General features: G+C 41.9%; 1 protein-coding gene across 2 annotated transcripts; it reads right to left on the bottom strand.

Annotated features, from left to right (window-relative positions):
* Positions 1-6,011: 6,011 nt before the first annotated feature.
* Positions 6,012-17,773, bottom strand: LOC115595799 (potassium voltage-gated channel subfamily D member 2-like). 2 transcript variants are annotated; one of them, XM_030440629.1, is made up of 5 exons: positions 17,586-17,773; positions 16,706-16,804; positions 10,399-10,494; positions 10,076-10,317; positions 6,012-8,262 (listed from the first exon to the last, which is right to left on the bottom strand). In XM_030440629.1, the coding sequence occupies exons 1-5, from the start codon at positions 17,736-17,738 to the stop codon at positions 8,076-8,078; spliced, it is 777 nt and encodes a 258-aa protein (XP_030296489.1). In that variant the 5' UTR covers positions 17,739-17,773; the 3' UTR covers positions 6,012-8,075. The 2 variants fall into 2 exon arrangements, with proteins under 2 accessions (XP_030296489.1, XP_030296490.1); XM_030440630.1 differs by lacking the exon at positions 16,706-16,804 and having other exon boundaries at positions 17,586-17,771.
* Positions 17,774-18,642: the final 869 nt, after the last annotated feature.

Genomic DNA, 18,642 nt, shown 5'->3' with positions numbered 1-18,642 from the left:
CAGAGAGAACGAGCACAGCACGATGCACGAGCAACAGCAGTAATAACAATAACAACAATAATAACAATAACAACAATAACAACAATAATAACAATAATAATAATAATAATAATAATAATAATAGTAATCCTCATTTCTGTCTTTTATAAACAAAATCAAGAATATGATCCTCAAAAATATGTTTCTATTTTCTCCCTTCATCCCAAAATGTACAAAACAAAGAAAGCAGAAGCTCAAAGAGGTCAGAAGCATCTGTCACATGACAGCAGAGCAGTGACGGAGGGGCGGGGTCACCTCCACCTGCTCCTCCACTCAGACGTCCTCTTCAAAAGAAAACAACAAAGTAATCACTCCTCTTTTAATCGGGCTCCAGGTGAGGTTCCGGTGCTGACAGATGAGATGTCAGTCATTAGAGCCTTTCTCAATATATTTGCATCATACGTCCACAAATGTCTGAGAGCAGAAACGTCCAGAAAATCCATCCAGGTAATGAATGTACAGGTGAGAGAGTCCCAGAACCTGACTGTAGGAAAGGGCTTCGTATCAAAGTGGATTCAAACCAGTCCAGACTGATCCAGAAACCGTAAACGGCTGCAGGTCAGAAACACTTCCTCCGCTTCCTGTGATAACGAGTTAATTACAAGATTACAACTGTTGTTTTCTGTGTTAACAATAAACTTTGTAGTAATTTACGTCGTTATCACAAGATCATTTATCATCACAATGAAAACAACAGTTGTTCTCCATGAAAGAAATATTATTTAACCCGTTAATAAGAAAATGAAGGAAATGATGTGTCTGAGCGGCTGTTCAGAGAGAGGTGAGACTGGAACAGACACACACTGAAGCTCTGACAACATCTGGAACACAAACTAATGACTATCGTCTTTCAGTGTTCCAGTGTGAGAGCACTGAGCTGCACGACGTGTTCCAGGCTAACCCTGCAGTTAGCATCGCTCTGCTTCCCTCTGCGGACAGACTCAGTTGGATTTTGGATTATTACAGAAAATAATCTCTGTGACAAACACAAAGTTATGATACTGACACATTTTGTTCATCACAGTAGTGAAGTGGCTGCTTTTACATCTCTGGCTTAAACTCCAGACTGTCACCTCTGAGCTACAGAGTGCTGTTAGCCTGTTAGCATGCTAACTTCAGTAGACATCTCTGAAACAAATACTTATTTCAAATGTTTTTGAATTTAAATATGGACATATTTTACAGATTGCCCTGACTCAATAATAACTTGTGGACACAATATGGATTTACATGTTTAGCTACTGCAGAGAAATGCTACTGTGAATATTAATTCACTGGAACAGACTTTGGAGTTACGTTACGTAAAGAACAGGAGGAAGATTAACTTGCTGATTCTGACAGTTAAAGAAATGGTTAATACACTTAAATCATTCAGAGAGTCAGATGTTTATGCTAGCCTAGCTTAGCTCTGTGCTAAGTTCAAAACTCCAACGTACACGTATAAAGTTCAGAATTTAATGTAATTTGTAAAATCTGGACATAAAACGTGTAAAAACAACAGTTTCTGGTTTTAGAGGACGTCAGGCTACATGCTGAAGCTACGCTAATTGTTGACGAACAAGAGCTATGCTCAGCTAACCACGTGCTGTTTTAATGGTCAGAATCAGTGAGATAAAACTTTAAGACTTTCATTATTATAATCGTAACTTTTAAAAGCCGGTAGTATTTAGCATAGTTGTCTACTTACTGCTGGTAAATCACATGAAGCTGAAGACGTCAGGTATCATCTGTATTGATCCTGCTGTAGCTCCCTGTCTCTCCGTTAGCTGCTGAGCTAATGCTACTTTAGCTAAGATTAGCTAATGCTATAAATTCACAGACTGATGGAGCAAGCTGCCGCTCAGCTCGGATTTTAAAAGAAAAGTTTAAAAGATCTGGACGTAATGAGATTAAAACTGTAACTGAGGACATCGGACTGTTACGCAACATCTGCTCTCTCAATACAGTCGGCACTCCATCGCTATCAGGCTATCGTACAGGGCTAGAAAATAACGTGCACAGGCAGCTAACACTATATTAAATATAATTTATCAACCAACACACACTGAACATCGGACAGATGCTGCGTTTGTTAGCTTTTAAAGTATTAAAACAATACAAAGCCATTCAAACAGCCAGCTGTTGGTTGTGTAGTTTAGCTAACGTCAGGAAGTGAGAACAGTTTCTAAATGTACACAGTGTCCATCCTGCTGGATATTATGGAACAGTTGGTCGGATCAAGGTTGACTTTTTATGTTCTAAGGGGGTTTAGTTTTAAAGTTATTGGCTTCATATTCATGTGTGACGACAGCGGTCGGTAGAGCAGCGTGTCGCTAACGTAAGTCATGTGTTAGCTCGTGGTGCCGTTCGAAAGCCAAATCTGCCTGACAGTGTTTGAAGCTCAGCGACATCACGAGGCAACAAGTGCGTTAAAGAAATCTGCAAGCAAGACAAAACAGAGAAACGCTGCAGTGCAACGACAGAGACACGTTCTGATCACAAGCTGACGTCAGCGTTTGTCATGATGGCATCAGATGAGTTCTGTACAGCAGAGGAAGGCTGTCAGGTACAAAACTGGTATATACAGAGTCAGAACCAGCAGTCTGCATGCAGACGAAAGGCCCGACACACACCGATCCATGCACTCAAACACACACACACACACAGATACTGAACATGCTCAAAGGTTCTACGTCAGCGCTGCAAGTACAAAACCTCGTCCTCTACATCAGCTACTGAAAGGAACAGATCCTGGTTTAGAGAAGAACACTTGTCAGCCATTTCACGCTACGTTAGCCCTGATCCACAACTCCGCTATGTAACATCCTGCGGGTCATCCTGTTTGTGACCTGGACCGGCCCGGCAAGACCCGGATGTCTTCTCAGGCGACCTCGAACGATTATCACAGGTGAAGAAGACCGTTAGTGTCCGAATGGTGTGAAGGAGGTCCGGTACGCTGCAGCGGCCATTTTGTTTTGTGAGACGCTGAAAATGGACCTATTAAATATTTAATGTTGGAGGACAAGACGAGCTCAACACTCCGTCTGTGATCTGGACTGTAAATATAATAATAATGAAGACATGAACACATAAATAACTCAATATAAATAAGTACATTAATTAAGCTATTATAAATAGCAACATTTTGATGATATAAATAATTAATTAAATTAAAACTCAGCTGAAAACAAAACAAAATTATAAAAAATAAAATCTGTCGCACCAAAATACATCGTAAGACTTGCATAATTTATTCATTTAAATTGGTTTAAGTTTTCTGCTCAGTTCTATTCTCATTAAAACTCTGCATCACATGTTGGCCTTTATTCAGTTTTCTGCTTTAATGTATTGCAGTGTCATAAACATAAGAATAATAAAGGTAAAGAATAATAAAGGTCAGAATAATAAAGGTCAGAATAATAAAGGTAAAGAATAATAAAGGTCAGAATAATAAAGGTCAGAATGATAAAGGTCAGAATAATAAAGGTCAGAATAATAAAGGTCAGAATGATAAAGGTCAGAATAATAAAGGTCAAAATAATAAAGGTCAGAATAATAAAGGTCAGAATAATAAAGGTAAAGAATAATAAAGGTCAGAATAATAAAGGTAAAGAATAATATAGGTCAGAATAATAAAGATCAGAATAATAAAGGTAAAGAATAATAAAGGTCAGAATGATAAAGGTCAGAATGATAAAGGTCAGAATAATAAAGGTCAGAATAATAAAGGTCAGAATAATAAAGGTAAAGAATAATAAAGGTCAGAATAATAAAGATCAGAATAATAAAGGTAAAGAATAATAAAGGTCAGAATGATAAAGGTCAGAATGATAAAGGTAAAGAATAATAAAGGTCAGAATGATAAAGGTAAAGAATAATAAAGGTCAGAATAATAAAGGTCAGAATGATAAAGGTCAGAATAATAAAGGTAAAGAATAATAAAGGTCAAAATAATAAAGGTCAGAATAATAAAGGTCAGAATAATAAAGGTAAAGAATAATAAAGGTCAAAATAATAAAGGTCAGAATAATAAAGGTCAGAATAATAAAGGTAAAGAATAATAAAGGTCAAAATAATAAAGGTCAGAATAATAAAGGTAAAGAATAATAAAGGTCAGAATAATAAAGGTCAGAATAATAAAGGTCAAAATAATAAAGGTCAGAATAATAAAGGTCAGAATAATAAAGGTAAAGAATAATAAAGGTCAGAATAATAAAGATCAGAATAATAAAGGTAAAGAATAATAAAGGTCAGAATGATAAAGGTAAAGAATAATAAAGGTCAGAATAATAAAGGTCAGAATAATAAAGGTCAAAATAATAAAGGTCAGAATAATAAAGGTCAGAATAATAAAGGTAAAGAATAATAAAGGTCAGAATAATAAAGGTCAGAATAATAAAGGTCAGAATAATAAAGGTCAGAATAATAAAGATCAGAATAATAAAGGTCAGAATAATAAAGGTCAGAATGATAAAGGTAAAGAATAATAAAGGTCAGAATGATAAAGGTAAAGAATAATAAAGGTCAGAATAATAAAGGTCAGAATGATAAAGGTAAAGAATAATAAAGGTCAGAATAATAAAGGTAAAGAATAATAAAGGTCAAAATAATAAAGGTCAGAATAATAAAGGTAAAGAATAATAAAGGTCAGAATAATAAAGGTCAGAATAATAAAGGTAAAGAATAATAAAGGTTAGAATAATAAAGGTCAGAATAATAAAGGTCAAGAATAATAAAGGTCAAAATAATAAAGGTCAGAATAATAAAGGTAATGAATAATAAAGGTAAAGAATAATAAAGGTCAGAATGATAAAGGTAAAGAATAATAAAGGTAAAGAATAATAAAGGTCAGAATAATAAAGGTAATGAATAATAAAGGTAAAGAATAATAAAGGTCAGAATAATAAAGGTCAGAATAATAAAGGTAAAGAATAATAAAGGTAAAGAATAATAAAGGTCAGAATGATAAAGGTCAGAATAGTAAAGGTCAGAATAATAAAGTTCAGAATAATAAAGGTAAAGAATAATAAAGGTAAAGAATAATAAAGGTCAGAATAATAAAGTTCAGAATAATAAAGGTAAAGAATAATAAAGGTAAAGAATAATAAAGGTCAGAATGATAAAGGTCAGAATAATAAAGGTAAAGAATAATAAAGGTAAAGAATAATAAAGGTCAGAATAATAAAGTTCAGAATAATAAAGGTAAAGAATAATAAAGGTAAAGAATAATAAAGGTCAGAATGATAAAGGTAAAGAATAATAAAGGTCAGAATGATAAAGGTCAGAATAGTAAAGGTAAAGAATAATAAAGGTCAGAATAATAAAGGTAAAGAATAATAAAGGTAAAGAATGATAAAGGTAAAGAATAATAAAGGTCAGAATAATAAAGGTAAAGAATAATAAAGGTCAGAATGATAAAGGTAATGAATAATAAAGGTAAAGAATAATAAAGGTCAGAATAATAAAGGTCAGAATAATAAAGGTAAAGAATAATAAAGGTAAAGAATGATAAAGGTAAAGAATAATAAAGGTCAGAATAATAAAGGTCAGAATAATAAAGGTAAAGAATAATAAAGGTCAGAATAATAAAGGTCAGAATAATAAAGGTCAGAATAATAAAGGTAAAGAATAATAAAGGTCAAAATAATAACGGTCAGAATAATAAAGGTATAGAATAATAAAGGTAAAGAATAATAAAGGTAAAGAATAATAAAGGTAAAGAATAATAAAGGTAAAGAATAATAAAGGTCAGAATAATAAAGGTAAAGAATAAAAAAGGTCAAAATAATAAAGGTCTATACCTTTATTATTTTGACCTTTTTTATTCTTTACCTTTATTATTATTATTATTATTATTATTATTATTAGAATAATAAAGGTCAGAATAATAAAAGTCAAAATAATAAAGGTGAAGAATAATAAAGGTAAAGAATAATAAAGGTGTAGAATCATAAAGGTAAAGAATAATAAAGGTCAGAATAATAAAGGTCAAAATAATAAAGGTAAAGAATAATAAAGGTCAAAATAATAAAGGTAAAGAATAATAAAGGTCAAAATAATAAAGGTCAGAATAATAAAGGTGTAGAATAAAGACGCCTCCTGCCTTCAGACTGATTCTGTGCGACCTTGACGTTGATGTTCTGTCTGTTCTGACGTGATGTCTCTGCTGGATGAAGCCGGGCCGGCAGTCCGGCACCATTTCTAAAAAGTAAATATTTTATTCTGTGAAAGTGAAACTGGATCATTCTGAAGGGTTGTCAGTGTTTCCACTCGCAGCTGTCGGGATGTTTTCTTGATGTTTGCATAGTAACACTGTGACGGGAGGTGAGCAGGGCTGAACTCAGATCTGTGGGTCTGTGATGACTCAGACTTATTATGTGATGAACGTTGAAAAGATGAACTCACCAGTTTGTTTAGTAACTTTAAGGGTGGAGAAAATGCTACTAATACTAGATATCACAACCGTACGACCCACATTTACATTTCTTGTTGCGACCTCTGGTGGCTGCAGTAGTTAATGCAGTAGCAAAAGAGGAAGTCAGATAAAGTAGCATCAGTTTCACATCAGGAGGAGGACCGGGAGGAGGACCGCAGGAGGACCGGATGAAGGACCGGAGGAGGACCGGAGGAGGACCGCAGGAGGACCGGATGAAGGACCGGAGGAGGACCGGATGAAGGACCGGAGGAGGACCAGGTGAAGGACCGGGGGGGAGGAGGACCGCAGGAGGACCGGATGAAGGACCGGAGGAAGACTGGGTGAAGGACCAGATGGAGGGATCAGTAAAACTAGAGGCCGCCAGTCATGTGACACAACAACAGACATGGTGAAGTTACGTCACGTACGAACTGAAGAAGCAACGCAGTGATTTAAACCTAAACTGTGATGTTCTCCTCAACAGAACCAAAGTAAACTGAGCACCTGAGCAGCCATGTTGTTTGTTCAGGTGTGAACGTGTTGAATCGGGCTAAAATGTTGCTTACAGGCTATTTGGCTCGTGGCTTTTTGTTTTTTATTTCTCCAACCACTTGGTGAGCTCATGTTTTCAACAGTAGTCTCAGTTGTTCATGAATCGTATGATGTTCTGATCCAGTTCAGTTTGACAGGAGAAAGCGGTCCAGGACTGTAGTATAAAGTTCTGAATCAGGGCTAACAAGTGCAGAGAAAAGATAGCTTGGTAACCTGCTAGCTTAGCTGAGAGAAACCTAATGTTAGGAGAAGAAAACTACTTTTAAACTATTAACTTAACATGTTTTATCTTATTTGACACGAGAGGAAACAGAAATGAGACGTTTTGAGGAGCAGTTAGCTCTGGAAGACGTTAGCTTAACTCCTTTAATGTGTCAGTGCTCCGTTATGTGTTGACATCAGCGCAGCAGAGCTCAGTCTTTACAGTAACGACTGATTATGTCAGGTTGTTAAGTTTAAGACAAAGCCACGAAGCGCGTTAGCTTTAAGGTCTCAACACCTGACTCCTGAATGGATTGGTTACTAGCTTGTTGGCTAACAAGACACAAGAGTTGTTGGAAGGTTGATTGAGCTAGGCTAGCAGTTTCCCCTCAGTTCCATTGTTTGTGCTAAGCTACATTGAAGACAGATTCTCTGATCCGATGGTTAACAGTGTGCTTCTCACGATGTCCAGCTTCCTTTCAACTGCTTCTAAATTCGAGAAATTAATCTTAGCTTTTTAAGACATCAAATTTAAAGACATACAGGATTTTAAAAATAGCAATGGTGATGATTAAAATGTATCCTAGATGGAGATCAGCCATCCGTCAGAGTGCGACGTGTTCTCTTCTCAGATGTTTGACTGCTGGAATAGAAATCTTTCCACTGAGACGAAACAAGGAGTTCTGACCCAAAGCGGTTCAGCTGAGTTTGAGTGTGAACACGATGACTTTCCCTCCAGCAGAGGTTTGAGCTATTCAAGCTAACCGGTCACATCCAACCGTGGACTCGTGATCCAAACCCCACCGCCTGAGTCTATGGTGGTGTGGGGTCATCAACCCTCGACCTCCGACCCCTGACCCCCCGCCGCCCCCGAGGGGGATGTGGTCATCTAGAGTGCGGACACCCGGACGATGTTGGCCTGGGAGTAGTTGGTGGAGCTGGTTGAATCGTCGCCATCGGGCGTGGTGCCCGGCGGCGTGGGCATGCTGATGACGGCGGCGGTGGTGTAGCGCTCCTCACAGTTCAGAGGAACCGTCTCCTCAAACTTGGCGTTCAGACTCGATCGACTGGAACGACTGCAGAGAAGAAAGAGACAGAAGAGACGAGCGTGTAAAGAGCAGCGTGGAGGAAATATGACAGAACATGTTAATAACTATAATAATAACAATAATAATCATAACAACAATCATAATAATAATAATAATGATAATAATAACAATAATAAGCATACCAACAATAATAATCATACCAACAATAACAATAATAATAATCATACCAACAACAACAACAACAACAACAACAACAATAATAATAATAATAATAATCATACCAACAATAATAATAATAATAATAATAATCATACCAACAACAACAACAACAATAATAATAATAATAATAACAATAATAATCATACCAACAACAACAACAACAACAACAATAATAATAATAATAATAATAATCATACCAACAATAATAATAATAATAATAATAATAATAATAATAATAACAATAATAACAATAATAATTATCATACCAACAATAATAATAAGAATAATAATAATCATACCAACAACAACAACAACAATAATAATAATAATAATAACAATAATAATCATACCAACAACAACAACAACAATAATAATAATAATAATAACAATAATAATCATACCAACAACAACAACAACAACAACAATAATAATAATAATAATAATAATCATACCAACAATAATAATAATAATAATAATAATAATAATAATAATAACAATAATAACAATAATAATTATCATACCAACAATAATAATAAGAATAATAATAATCATACCAACAACAACAACAACAATAATAATAATAATAATAACAATAATAATCATACCAACAACAACAACAACAACAATAATAATAATAATAATAATCATACCAACAATAATAATAAGAATAATAATAATCATACCAACAACAACAACAACAACAATAATAATAACAATAATAATCATACCAACAACAACAACAACAACAATAATAATAATAATAATAATCATACCAACAATAATAATAATAATAATTATAATAATTATAATAATAAAAATAATAGTAATAATAATTATTATCATACCAACAATAATAATAATAGTAATTATAATAATAAAAATAATAATGATAATAATTATTATCATACCAACAATAATAATAATAACAATAATAATCATACCAAAAACAATAATAATAATAATAATAATAATAATAATCATACCAACAATAATAATAATAATAATAATAATAAAAATAATAATAATGATAATAATAATTATCAGTGGTATCAATTTTCATCAGTGGTACTGAGAGCCGGACAGAAACAGGACGAGGCTGGAACTGAGACCGGTCCGGTTCCCAGCTGTCCATGTTTAGGAGAAAGTTCCCAGACCTCCCAGCCGGACAGCCGGACATATTCTGGATTCCTGCTCAGTGACTCTGTGTGTGTGTGTGTGTGAATGTGTGTGTGTGTGTGTGTGTGTGTGTGTGTGTGTGTGTGTGTGTGTGAGAATGTGTGTGTGCTCATGCTCAGCCTGTATCCTGCATGCTGCGCTCTGATTGGCTGTGAGATGTTAAAGTGATTCATGTTCACCTCAGTCACAGTTCAGGTCGACAGTTCGACCGTGGTTAGTACATCAGACTGGTATCAGCTGTTGTAACAGAACCATTGTGCTGGCGTGTGAAACCTCTCTACAGATGTGATCGTGTCCCTGGAGACTCCTGGAACTTCTTCCGGTTCTCTACAACCCAGAGAGCTGTAACCCAGGAGCTGTACAATCTGCCCATGGCCCTGTGGGGCCTCCTGCTGAGACTGTGAGTGTGGTCCAGACTTGTTGAGCTGGTGTTTGTGTTTCCTACCTGTTGGTGAGCGGTCGCTCTCTGAACTGGATGGTGCTCAGTTCCTGGATGCTTCCCCTCAGACCCACCGACATGTTGGAGTTGGGGACGGTGAAGGTCTTCCTCTTCCTGCGGCCGCAGCAGGAAGTGAGGCCGTGAGGTGAGGAAGACGAGGAGATGGAGGAGGAGTGAGACACCTGCTTCACCAGAGGGACGTCCCTGAAGCTGTCCTCGTACGTCTTCTCGTCCACAAACTCGTGGTTCTGAGGCGGATACAGAGGCAGGATGTAAGCGGCCACCAGGGTAGGTGGTCCATAAGTGTGTGTGTGTGTGTGTGTTCTCACCGTGGTCTTCTCCAGACAGTGCAGGAGGTGATGATGGTGCACGTCGAAGTTGGGGTTGGCCTTACACACCAGCGCCTGCCCGGCTTCCTTGGACGCCTTCAGGGCACAAACACAAATCACATGTCTATAAAGTGAACCTGCTATTGGACCCGCCTCCGACCCACCTGGACCCACAGCCCACTGCCACACACCTGTCTGTCCAGGTTTTTACCCACAATCCCCTCCTGGCTCAGGGTTAGTTAGAAGGTGACGGATGCTCCCTGGTTCAAACTCAGACAGCAGCTTCTCTAAATGTCTCCTTGTTTCTGCAGTTTGCTGACTCAAGCCTCATTTGACCCAAGAGAGCCACCGTACTCATACTGCTCAGGGGTTCAGAGTAAATGTGACGCAGCTGGACTGACACGGGACTGGAGACGCTACGATCACAGGGTTTGGACATCCGTTACAGTTAAAGGAACATTCAGACATTGTTGGACATTTGCTTGTTACCCGTCTAAACCCAGAACCAGAAAACTTGACCTGGACTAACAACGTTTAGGGTTCCACCTGACAACCCAGGAAGTCAAGAAGCTGCATCCTGGGAAATCAGTCATGGACCCTGAGACAGCCAGGTCCACTCCTGGTGCCATACAGGAAGTAGAGAACCCGGAGGACCCTGAATCTAGTCCTGCTCCTGAGTTTGTCGGCTCTGCTGTCGTCCTCCATCACCTCTGCGTCACATTGACTCCGCCCCCGTGCTGCCGCGTGGCTGGCTGATTGACATGCAGCTCGGCCGGATCTCAGTCCTCCACGCAGCGATGGAACCCAGGACGCGTAGTGATGATGTCATGAGCAGCGCAGGCCAGTCAGTCAGCAGCCGAGCAGGAGGGCCAATCAGAATGCACGAACAAAACACAGAAGAGGAGGAGAAGGAAACACGGAGCGGAATGAAGAGGCTGAGCTGTGGAGGAGGAGGAGGGTGTGGAGACGAGCCGCCACACCTGAGAGCCGGCTCATGCACAGGTGAGTCAGACTGATGGACTGAACCGTGATCTCTGTGTGCAGCGTGAAGAACACAACGTTCAGCAGTAACAATGAAAAGTTATAAAGGCTCCAGAAAGAGCAACAGTTTTCATTTACTGGCTGCGGATCTGAACACTGCAACTGGAACCACTCAGAACCTCAGCGCTGGATCGGTTCTGGCGGGTATCTTTGCTGAACACTGTTTGCTGAAGCTGCTGTAACGTTTAGAGACTTCAGTCGCCGCAAACCAGCTGAAATCTGGACGTTTAATGTCAGACGTTTGTGAGGAAACAGGACATAATATTAAATATTAATATTTGATCCAGTGGAAAAATGTTACTGCTGAACCATAAAGATCAACAGACAGACTGAGGACAGACTGAAGACAGACTGAAGACGGAATGATGACAGACTGAGGACAGACTGAAGACAGACTGAAGACGGAATGAAGACAGACTGAAGACGGAATGAAGACAGACTGAAGACAGAATGAAGACAGACTGAGGACAGACTGAAGACAGACTGAAGACGGAATGAAGACAGACTGAGGACAGACTGAAGACGGACTGAAGACAGACTGAAGACGGAATGATGACAGACTGAGGACAGACTGAAGACAGACTGAAGACAGAATGAAGACAGACTGAGGACAGACTGAAGACAGACTGAAGACGGAATGAAGACAGACTGAGGACAGACTGAAGACGGACTGAAGACGGAATGAAGACAGACTGAGGACAGACTGAAGACAGACTGAAGACGGAATGAAGACAGACTGAAGACAGAATGAAGACAGAATGAAGACAGACTGAGGACAGACTGAAGACAGACTGAAGACGGAATGAAGACAGACTGAGGACAGACTGAAGACGGAATGAAGACGGAATGAAGACAGACTGAAGACAGACTGAAGACGGAATGAAGACAGACTGAAGACAGAATGAAGACAGACTGAGGACAGACTGAAGACAGACTGAAGACGGAATGAAGACAGACTGAGGACAGACTGAAGACGGAATGAGGACAGACTGAAGACAGACTGAAGACAGACTGAAGACGGAATGAAGACGGAATGAAGACAGACTGAAGACAGACTGAAGACGGAATGAAGACAGACTGAGGACAGACTGAAGACAGACTGAAGACGGAATGAAGACAGACTGAGGACAGACTGAAGACAGACTGAAGACGGAATGAAGACGGACTGAAGACGGACTGAAGACAGACTGAAGACAGAATGAAGACAGAATGAAGACAGACTGAGGACAGACTGAAGACGGACTGAAGACGGAATGAAGACAGACTGAGGACAGACTGAAGACGGACTGAAGACGGAATGAAGACAGACTGAGGACAGACTGAAGACGGACTGAAGACGGACTGAGGACAGACTGAAGACGGACTGAGGACGGACTGAAGACAGACTGAAGACGGACTGAAGACGGAATGAAGACAGACTGAGGACAGACTGAAGACAGACTGAGGACGGACTGAAGACGGACTGAAGACGGACTGAAGACAGACTGAAGACGGAATGAAGACAGACTGAGGACGGACTGAAGACGGACTGAAGACGGACTGAAGACGGAATGAAGACGGACTGAGGACAGACTGAAGACGGACTGAAGACGGACTGAAGACGGACTGAAGACGGACTGAGGACGGACTGAAGACGGACTGAGGACGGACTGAAGACGGACTGAAGACGGAATGAAGACAGACTGAGGACAGACTGAAAACAGACTGAAGACAGACTGAAGACAGACTGAAGACAGACTGAAGAAAGAATGAAGACGCACTGAGGACGGACTGAAGACGGACTGAAGACGGAATGAAGACGGAATGAAGACAGACTGAGGACAGACTGAAGACAGACTGAAGACGGAATGAAGACAGACTGAGGACGGACTGAAGACGGACTGAAGACGGACTGAAGACAGACTGAAGACAGACTGAGGACGGACTGAAGACGGACTGAAGACAGACTGAAGACGGACTGAAGACGGACTGAGGACGGACTGAAGACGGACTGAGGACAGAATGAGGACAGACTGAAGACAGAATGAAGACGGATTGAGGACAGAATGAAGACAGAATGAAGACAGACTGAAGAAAGAATGAAGACGGACTGAAGACAGACTGAAGACAGAATGAGGACAGACTGAAGACAGAATGAAGATGGACTGAGGACAGAATGAAGACAGAATGAAGACAGACTGAGGACAGACTGAAGACAGAATGAAGACAGACTGAAGAAAGAATGAAGACGGACTGAAGACAGACTGAAGACAGAATGAAGACGGACTGAGGACGGACTGAAGACGGACTGAAGACAGAATGAAGACAGAATGAAGACAGACTGAGGACAGACTGAAGACAGAATGAAGACAGACTGAAGACAGAATGAAGACAGAATGAAGACAGACTGAGGACAGACTGAAGACGGACTGAAGACAGAATGAAGACGGATTGAGGACAGAATGAAGACAGAATGAAGACAGACTGAAGAAAGAATGAAGACGGACTGAAGACAGAATGAAGACGGATTGAGGACAGAATGAAGACAGAATGAAGACAGACTGAAGACAGAATGAGGACAGACTGAAGACAGAATGAAGACGGACTGAGGACAGAATGAAGACAGAATGAAGACAGACTGAAGACAGAATGAGGACAGACTGAAGACAGAATGAAGACGGACTGAGGACAGAATGAAGACAGACTGAAGACAGAATGAAGACAGACTGAAGACAGAATGAAGACAGAATGAAGACGGACTGAGGACAGACTGAAGACGGACTGAAGACAGAATGAAGACGGATTGAGGACAGAATGAAGACAGAATGAAGACAGACTGAAGACAGAATGAGGACAGACTGAAGACAGAATGAAGACGGACTGAGGACAGAATGAAGACAGAATGAAGACAGACTGAAGAAAGAATGAAGACGGACTGAAGACAGACTGAAGACAGAATGAAGACGGACTGAGGACGGACTGAAGACGGACTGAGGACAGAATGAAGACAGAATGAAGACAGACTGAGGACGGACTGAGGACAGAATGAGGACAGACTGAAGACAGAATGAAGACGGATTGAGGACAGAATGAAGACAGACTGAAGACAGACTGAAGACAGAATGAAGACAGACTGAAGAAAGAATGAAGACGGACTGAAGACAGACTGAAGACAGAATGAGGACAGACTGAAGACAGAATGAAGACGGACTGAGGACAGAATGAAGACAGAATGAAGACAGACTGAGGACAGACTGAAGACGGACTGAAGAAAGAATGAAGACGGACTGAAGACAGAATGAAGACAGAATGAAGACAGACTGAGGACAGACTGAAGACGGACTGAAGAAAGAATGAAGACGGACTGAAGACAGAATGAAGACGGACTGAGGACAGAATGAAGACAGAATGAAGACGGACTGAAGACAGAATGAAGACGGACTGAAGACAGACTGAAGACAGAATGAGGACAGACTGAAGACAGAATGAAGACGGACTGAGGACAGAATGAAGACAGAATGAAGACAGACTGAAGACAGAATGAGGACAGACTGAAGACAGAATGAAGACGGACTGAGGACAGAATGAAGACAGACTGAAGACAGAATGAAGACAGACTGAAGACAGAATGAAGACAGAATGAAGACGGACTGAGGACAGACTGAAGACGGACTGAAGACAGAATGAAGACGGATTGAGGACAGAATGAAGACAGAATGAAGACAGACTGAAGACAGAATGAGGACAGACTGAAGACAGAATGAAGACGGACTGAGGACAGAATGAAGACAGAATGAAGACAGACTGAAGAAAGAATGAAGACGGACTGAAGACAGACTGAAGACAGAATGAAGACGGACTGAGGACGGACTGAAGACGTACTGAGGACAGAATGAAGACAGAATGAAGACAGAATGAAGACAGACTGAGGACGGACTGAGGACAGAATGAGGACAGACTGAAGACAGAATGAAGACGGATTGAGGACAGAATGAAGACAGACTGAAGACAGACTGAAGACAGAATGAAGACAGACTGAAGAAAGAATGAAGACGGACTGAAGACAGACTGAAGACAGAATGAGGACAGACTGAAGACAGAATGAAGACGGACTGAGGACAGAATGAAGACAGAATGAAGACAGACTGAGGACAGACTGAAGACGGACTGAAGAAAGAATGAAGACGGACTGAAGACAGAATGAAGACAGAATGAAGACAGACTGAGGACAGACTGAAGACGGACTGAAGAAAGAATGAAGACGGACTGAAGACAGAATGAAGACGGACTGAGGACAGAATGAAGACAGAATGAAGACGGACTGAAGACAGACTGAAGACAGAATGAAGACGGACTGAAGACAGACTGAAGACAGAATGAAGACGGACTGAGGACAGAATGAAGACAGAATGAAGACAGACTGAGGACAGACTGAAGACGGACTGAAGAAAGAATGAAGACGGACTGAAGACAGAATGAAGACAGACTGAAGAAAGAATGAAGACGGACTGAAGACAGACTGAAGACAGAATGAAGACGGACTGAGGACGGACTGAAGACGGACTGAGGACAGACTGAAGACAGAATGAAGACGGACTGAAGACAGACTGAAGACAGAATGAAGACAGAATGAAGACAGAATGAAGACAGACTGAGGACGGACTGAGGACAGAATGAGGACGGACTGAAGACAGAATGAAGACGGACTGAAGACAGACTGAAGACAGAATGAAGACGGACTGAAGACAGAAACATGACGGCAGCAGCAGTTAGCAGCAGCAGTTCGCAGCAGTTAGCAGTAGCAAGCAGCAGCAGCAGTAGTTAGCAGCAGCAGCAGCAGTTAGCAGTAGTTAGCAGCAGCAGTTAGCAGTAGTTAGCAGCAGCAGCAGTTAGCAGCAGTTAGCAGCAGTAGTTAGCAGCAGTTAGCAGCAGCAGCAGTTAGCAGCAGCAGTTAGCAGCAGCAGCAGTTAGCAGCAGCAGCAGTTAGCAGTAGTTAGCAGCAGCAGTTAACAGCAGCAGCAGTTAGCAGCAGCAGTTAGCAGTAGTTAGCAGCAGCAGTTAGCAGCAGCAGCAGCAGTTAGCAGCAGTAGTTAGCAGCAGCAGCAGCAGTTAGCAGCAGCAGTTAGCAGTAGTTAGCAGCAGCAGTTAGCAGCAGTAGTTAGCAGCAGTTAGCAGCAGTAGTTAGCAGCAGCAGCAGCAGCAGGAGTTAGCAGCAGTTAGCAGCAGCAGCAGCAGCAGCAGTTAGCAGCAGCAGCAGCGAGGACGACGGCTGCGTGTCCGTGGTTACCTCATCATGGAGGTCAATCAGCAGCCGGCTCTGTTTGTACTGCATATAAGCGTTAGCTCCTCCGCTCTTCACCGCGCGAATTCTAGCAAGCCTGGTTTTCTGTTTGTGGACACATACAAACGCCCGTTTAGCCCGCCGGGTGTTTACTGAGTGTGAGAAGCCGATGATGAAGACGAGAAGCAGCAGGACGAGAGGAGAGACACTGAGTTACAGCTTCAGGTCTGACGTGAAGAATTGATCCTCGTCTTCGACGTCTACTGGAGACCAGCTGACTGAAAACCTTTCAGGGCTGATGATGATGATGATGATGATGATGGTGGATCAATGAACAGGTGACACACCTGGAGGTTAATAAACCAGACGACACAGACAGGAAGCTCACTGCTCACAGAGGACGCTGCGTGACGAGATGATATCTGAGGACGGCTGTCTGAACAAGAAGTTTGTTTAACCAAAATAACTTCTGTAAAATGAGCGATTAGTAGTGATAAGAAGATGAAATCAGAAGCATAATGTTTCAGGTTCATCCTCCGTATCCTGATGATCAGACGAGATTCACGTCTGTTCCAACCTGTTCAGCTGTCTGAGTTAATGAATGATGAAGCTTTGACGAGTCGTGTTAATGACACTGAGTCTGAGTCTGAGTCGGTGGATTCGGACTCGTCTCGGTGTCGTCCGTCTCCCTACTTTAAGAAGGAAGTGGGCGGAGCAGACATGCAGACCGACTCTGAGTCTGACGGGAACACAACCAACACTGATGCTTCATTTCATCCTGACACATCAACATGGAGACCGTGAGCACCACAACGGCCTCGTTCTCCAGGTCTCAGCAGGTATACCTGCTGAGACCTGGAGAGGAACACAGACCCGTGTCGGTCACCTTCTGCGCTCGCCTCTTCTCCGCTCTCTGGCTCTGGTGGTAGATCCGGCTGAAGTTGGAGACGATGACGGGGACGGGCAGGGCGATGACCAGCACGCCGCTCAGGGAGCAGATGGAGCCGAAGATCTTCCCCATGATGGTCTTTGGGACCATGTCTCCATACCTGACAAACAGAGACAGTTAGGTTAGAGTCCAGATCAACACACAGGAAGTCCATCAATCAATCAGTCAATCAATCAATCAGATTTACAGCTAAACAAACACAAAATGCGTCACACATGGAAAACAACACACCCAAACCCGCCAACAGCCACCTGAAGGCGAGGACACCTGACCGCCAGGTACTCCGACCCCAGCGGGCATCGGCGGGCGGCTGGAGACCGAAAGAACTAAGCACCCGACAAGAAGCTCCTCCCACCGCCACGTCACGCCACAATAACAGGAGCCATCAGGTTGCACACAAACCTGCAGGGCCATCAACACTCAACCACTCATCCAACCGCCAAACCCACGCCATCACGAGACAGACGGCCTCCTGACGCGTGGCGGCTGTTTGTCCCTCCACGCCATCACGAGACAGACGGCCTCCTGACGTATGGCGGCTGTTTGTCCCTCCACGCCATCACGAGACAGACGGCCTCCTGACGTATGGCGGCTGTTTGTCCCTCCACGCCATCACGAGACAGACGGCCTCCTGACGCGTGGCGGCTGTTTGTCCCTCCACGCCATCACGAGACAGACGGCCTCCTGACGCGTGGCGGCTGTTTGTCCCTCCACGCCATCACGAGACAGACGGCCTCCTGACGTATGGCGGCTGTTTGTCCCTCCACGCCATCACGAGACAGATGGCCTCCTGACGTATGGCGGCTGTTTGTCCCTCCACGCCATCACGAGACAGACGGCCTCCTGACGCATGGCGGCTGTTTGTCCCTCCACGCCATCACGAGACAGACGGCCTCCTGACGCATGGCGGCTGTTTGTCCCTCCACGCCATCACGAGACAGACGGCCTCCTGACGCATGGCGGCTGTTTGTCCCTCCACGCCATCACGAGACAG

This window comes from Sparus aurata, chromosome 14, assembly GCF_900880675.1.
Source record: "Sparus aurata chromosome 14, fSpaAur1.1, whole genome shotgun sequence".
Lineage (NCBI taxonomy): Eukaryota > Metazoa > Chordata > Actinopteri > Spariformes > Sparidae > Sparus > Sparus aurata.
The sequence above is the reverse complement of the archived record's forward strand: the minus strand, read 5'-3'. Positions and strand labels throughout refer to the sequence as shown.

Excerpts from the sequence above, each read along its gene's own strand:
- LOC115595799 (XM_030440629.1), bottom strand. The coding sequence starts at position 17,738 with ATGGTCCCAAAGACCATCATGGGGAAGATCTTCGGCTCCATCTGCTCC. Across the intron at positions 16,805-17,585 it reads AGAAGAGGCGAGCGCAGAAG|AAAACCAGGCTTGCTAGAAT; the intron begins GTGACCGACACG and ends GTCCACAAACAG. Across the intron at positions 10,495-16,705 it reads TGATTGACCTCCATGATGAG|GCGTCCAAGGAAGCCGGGCA; the intron begins GTAACCACGGAC and ends TGTGCCCTGAAG.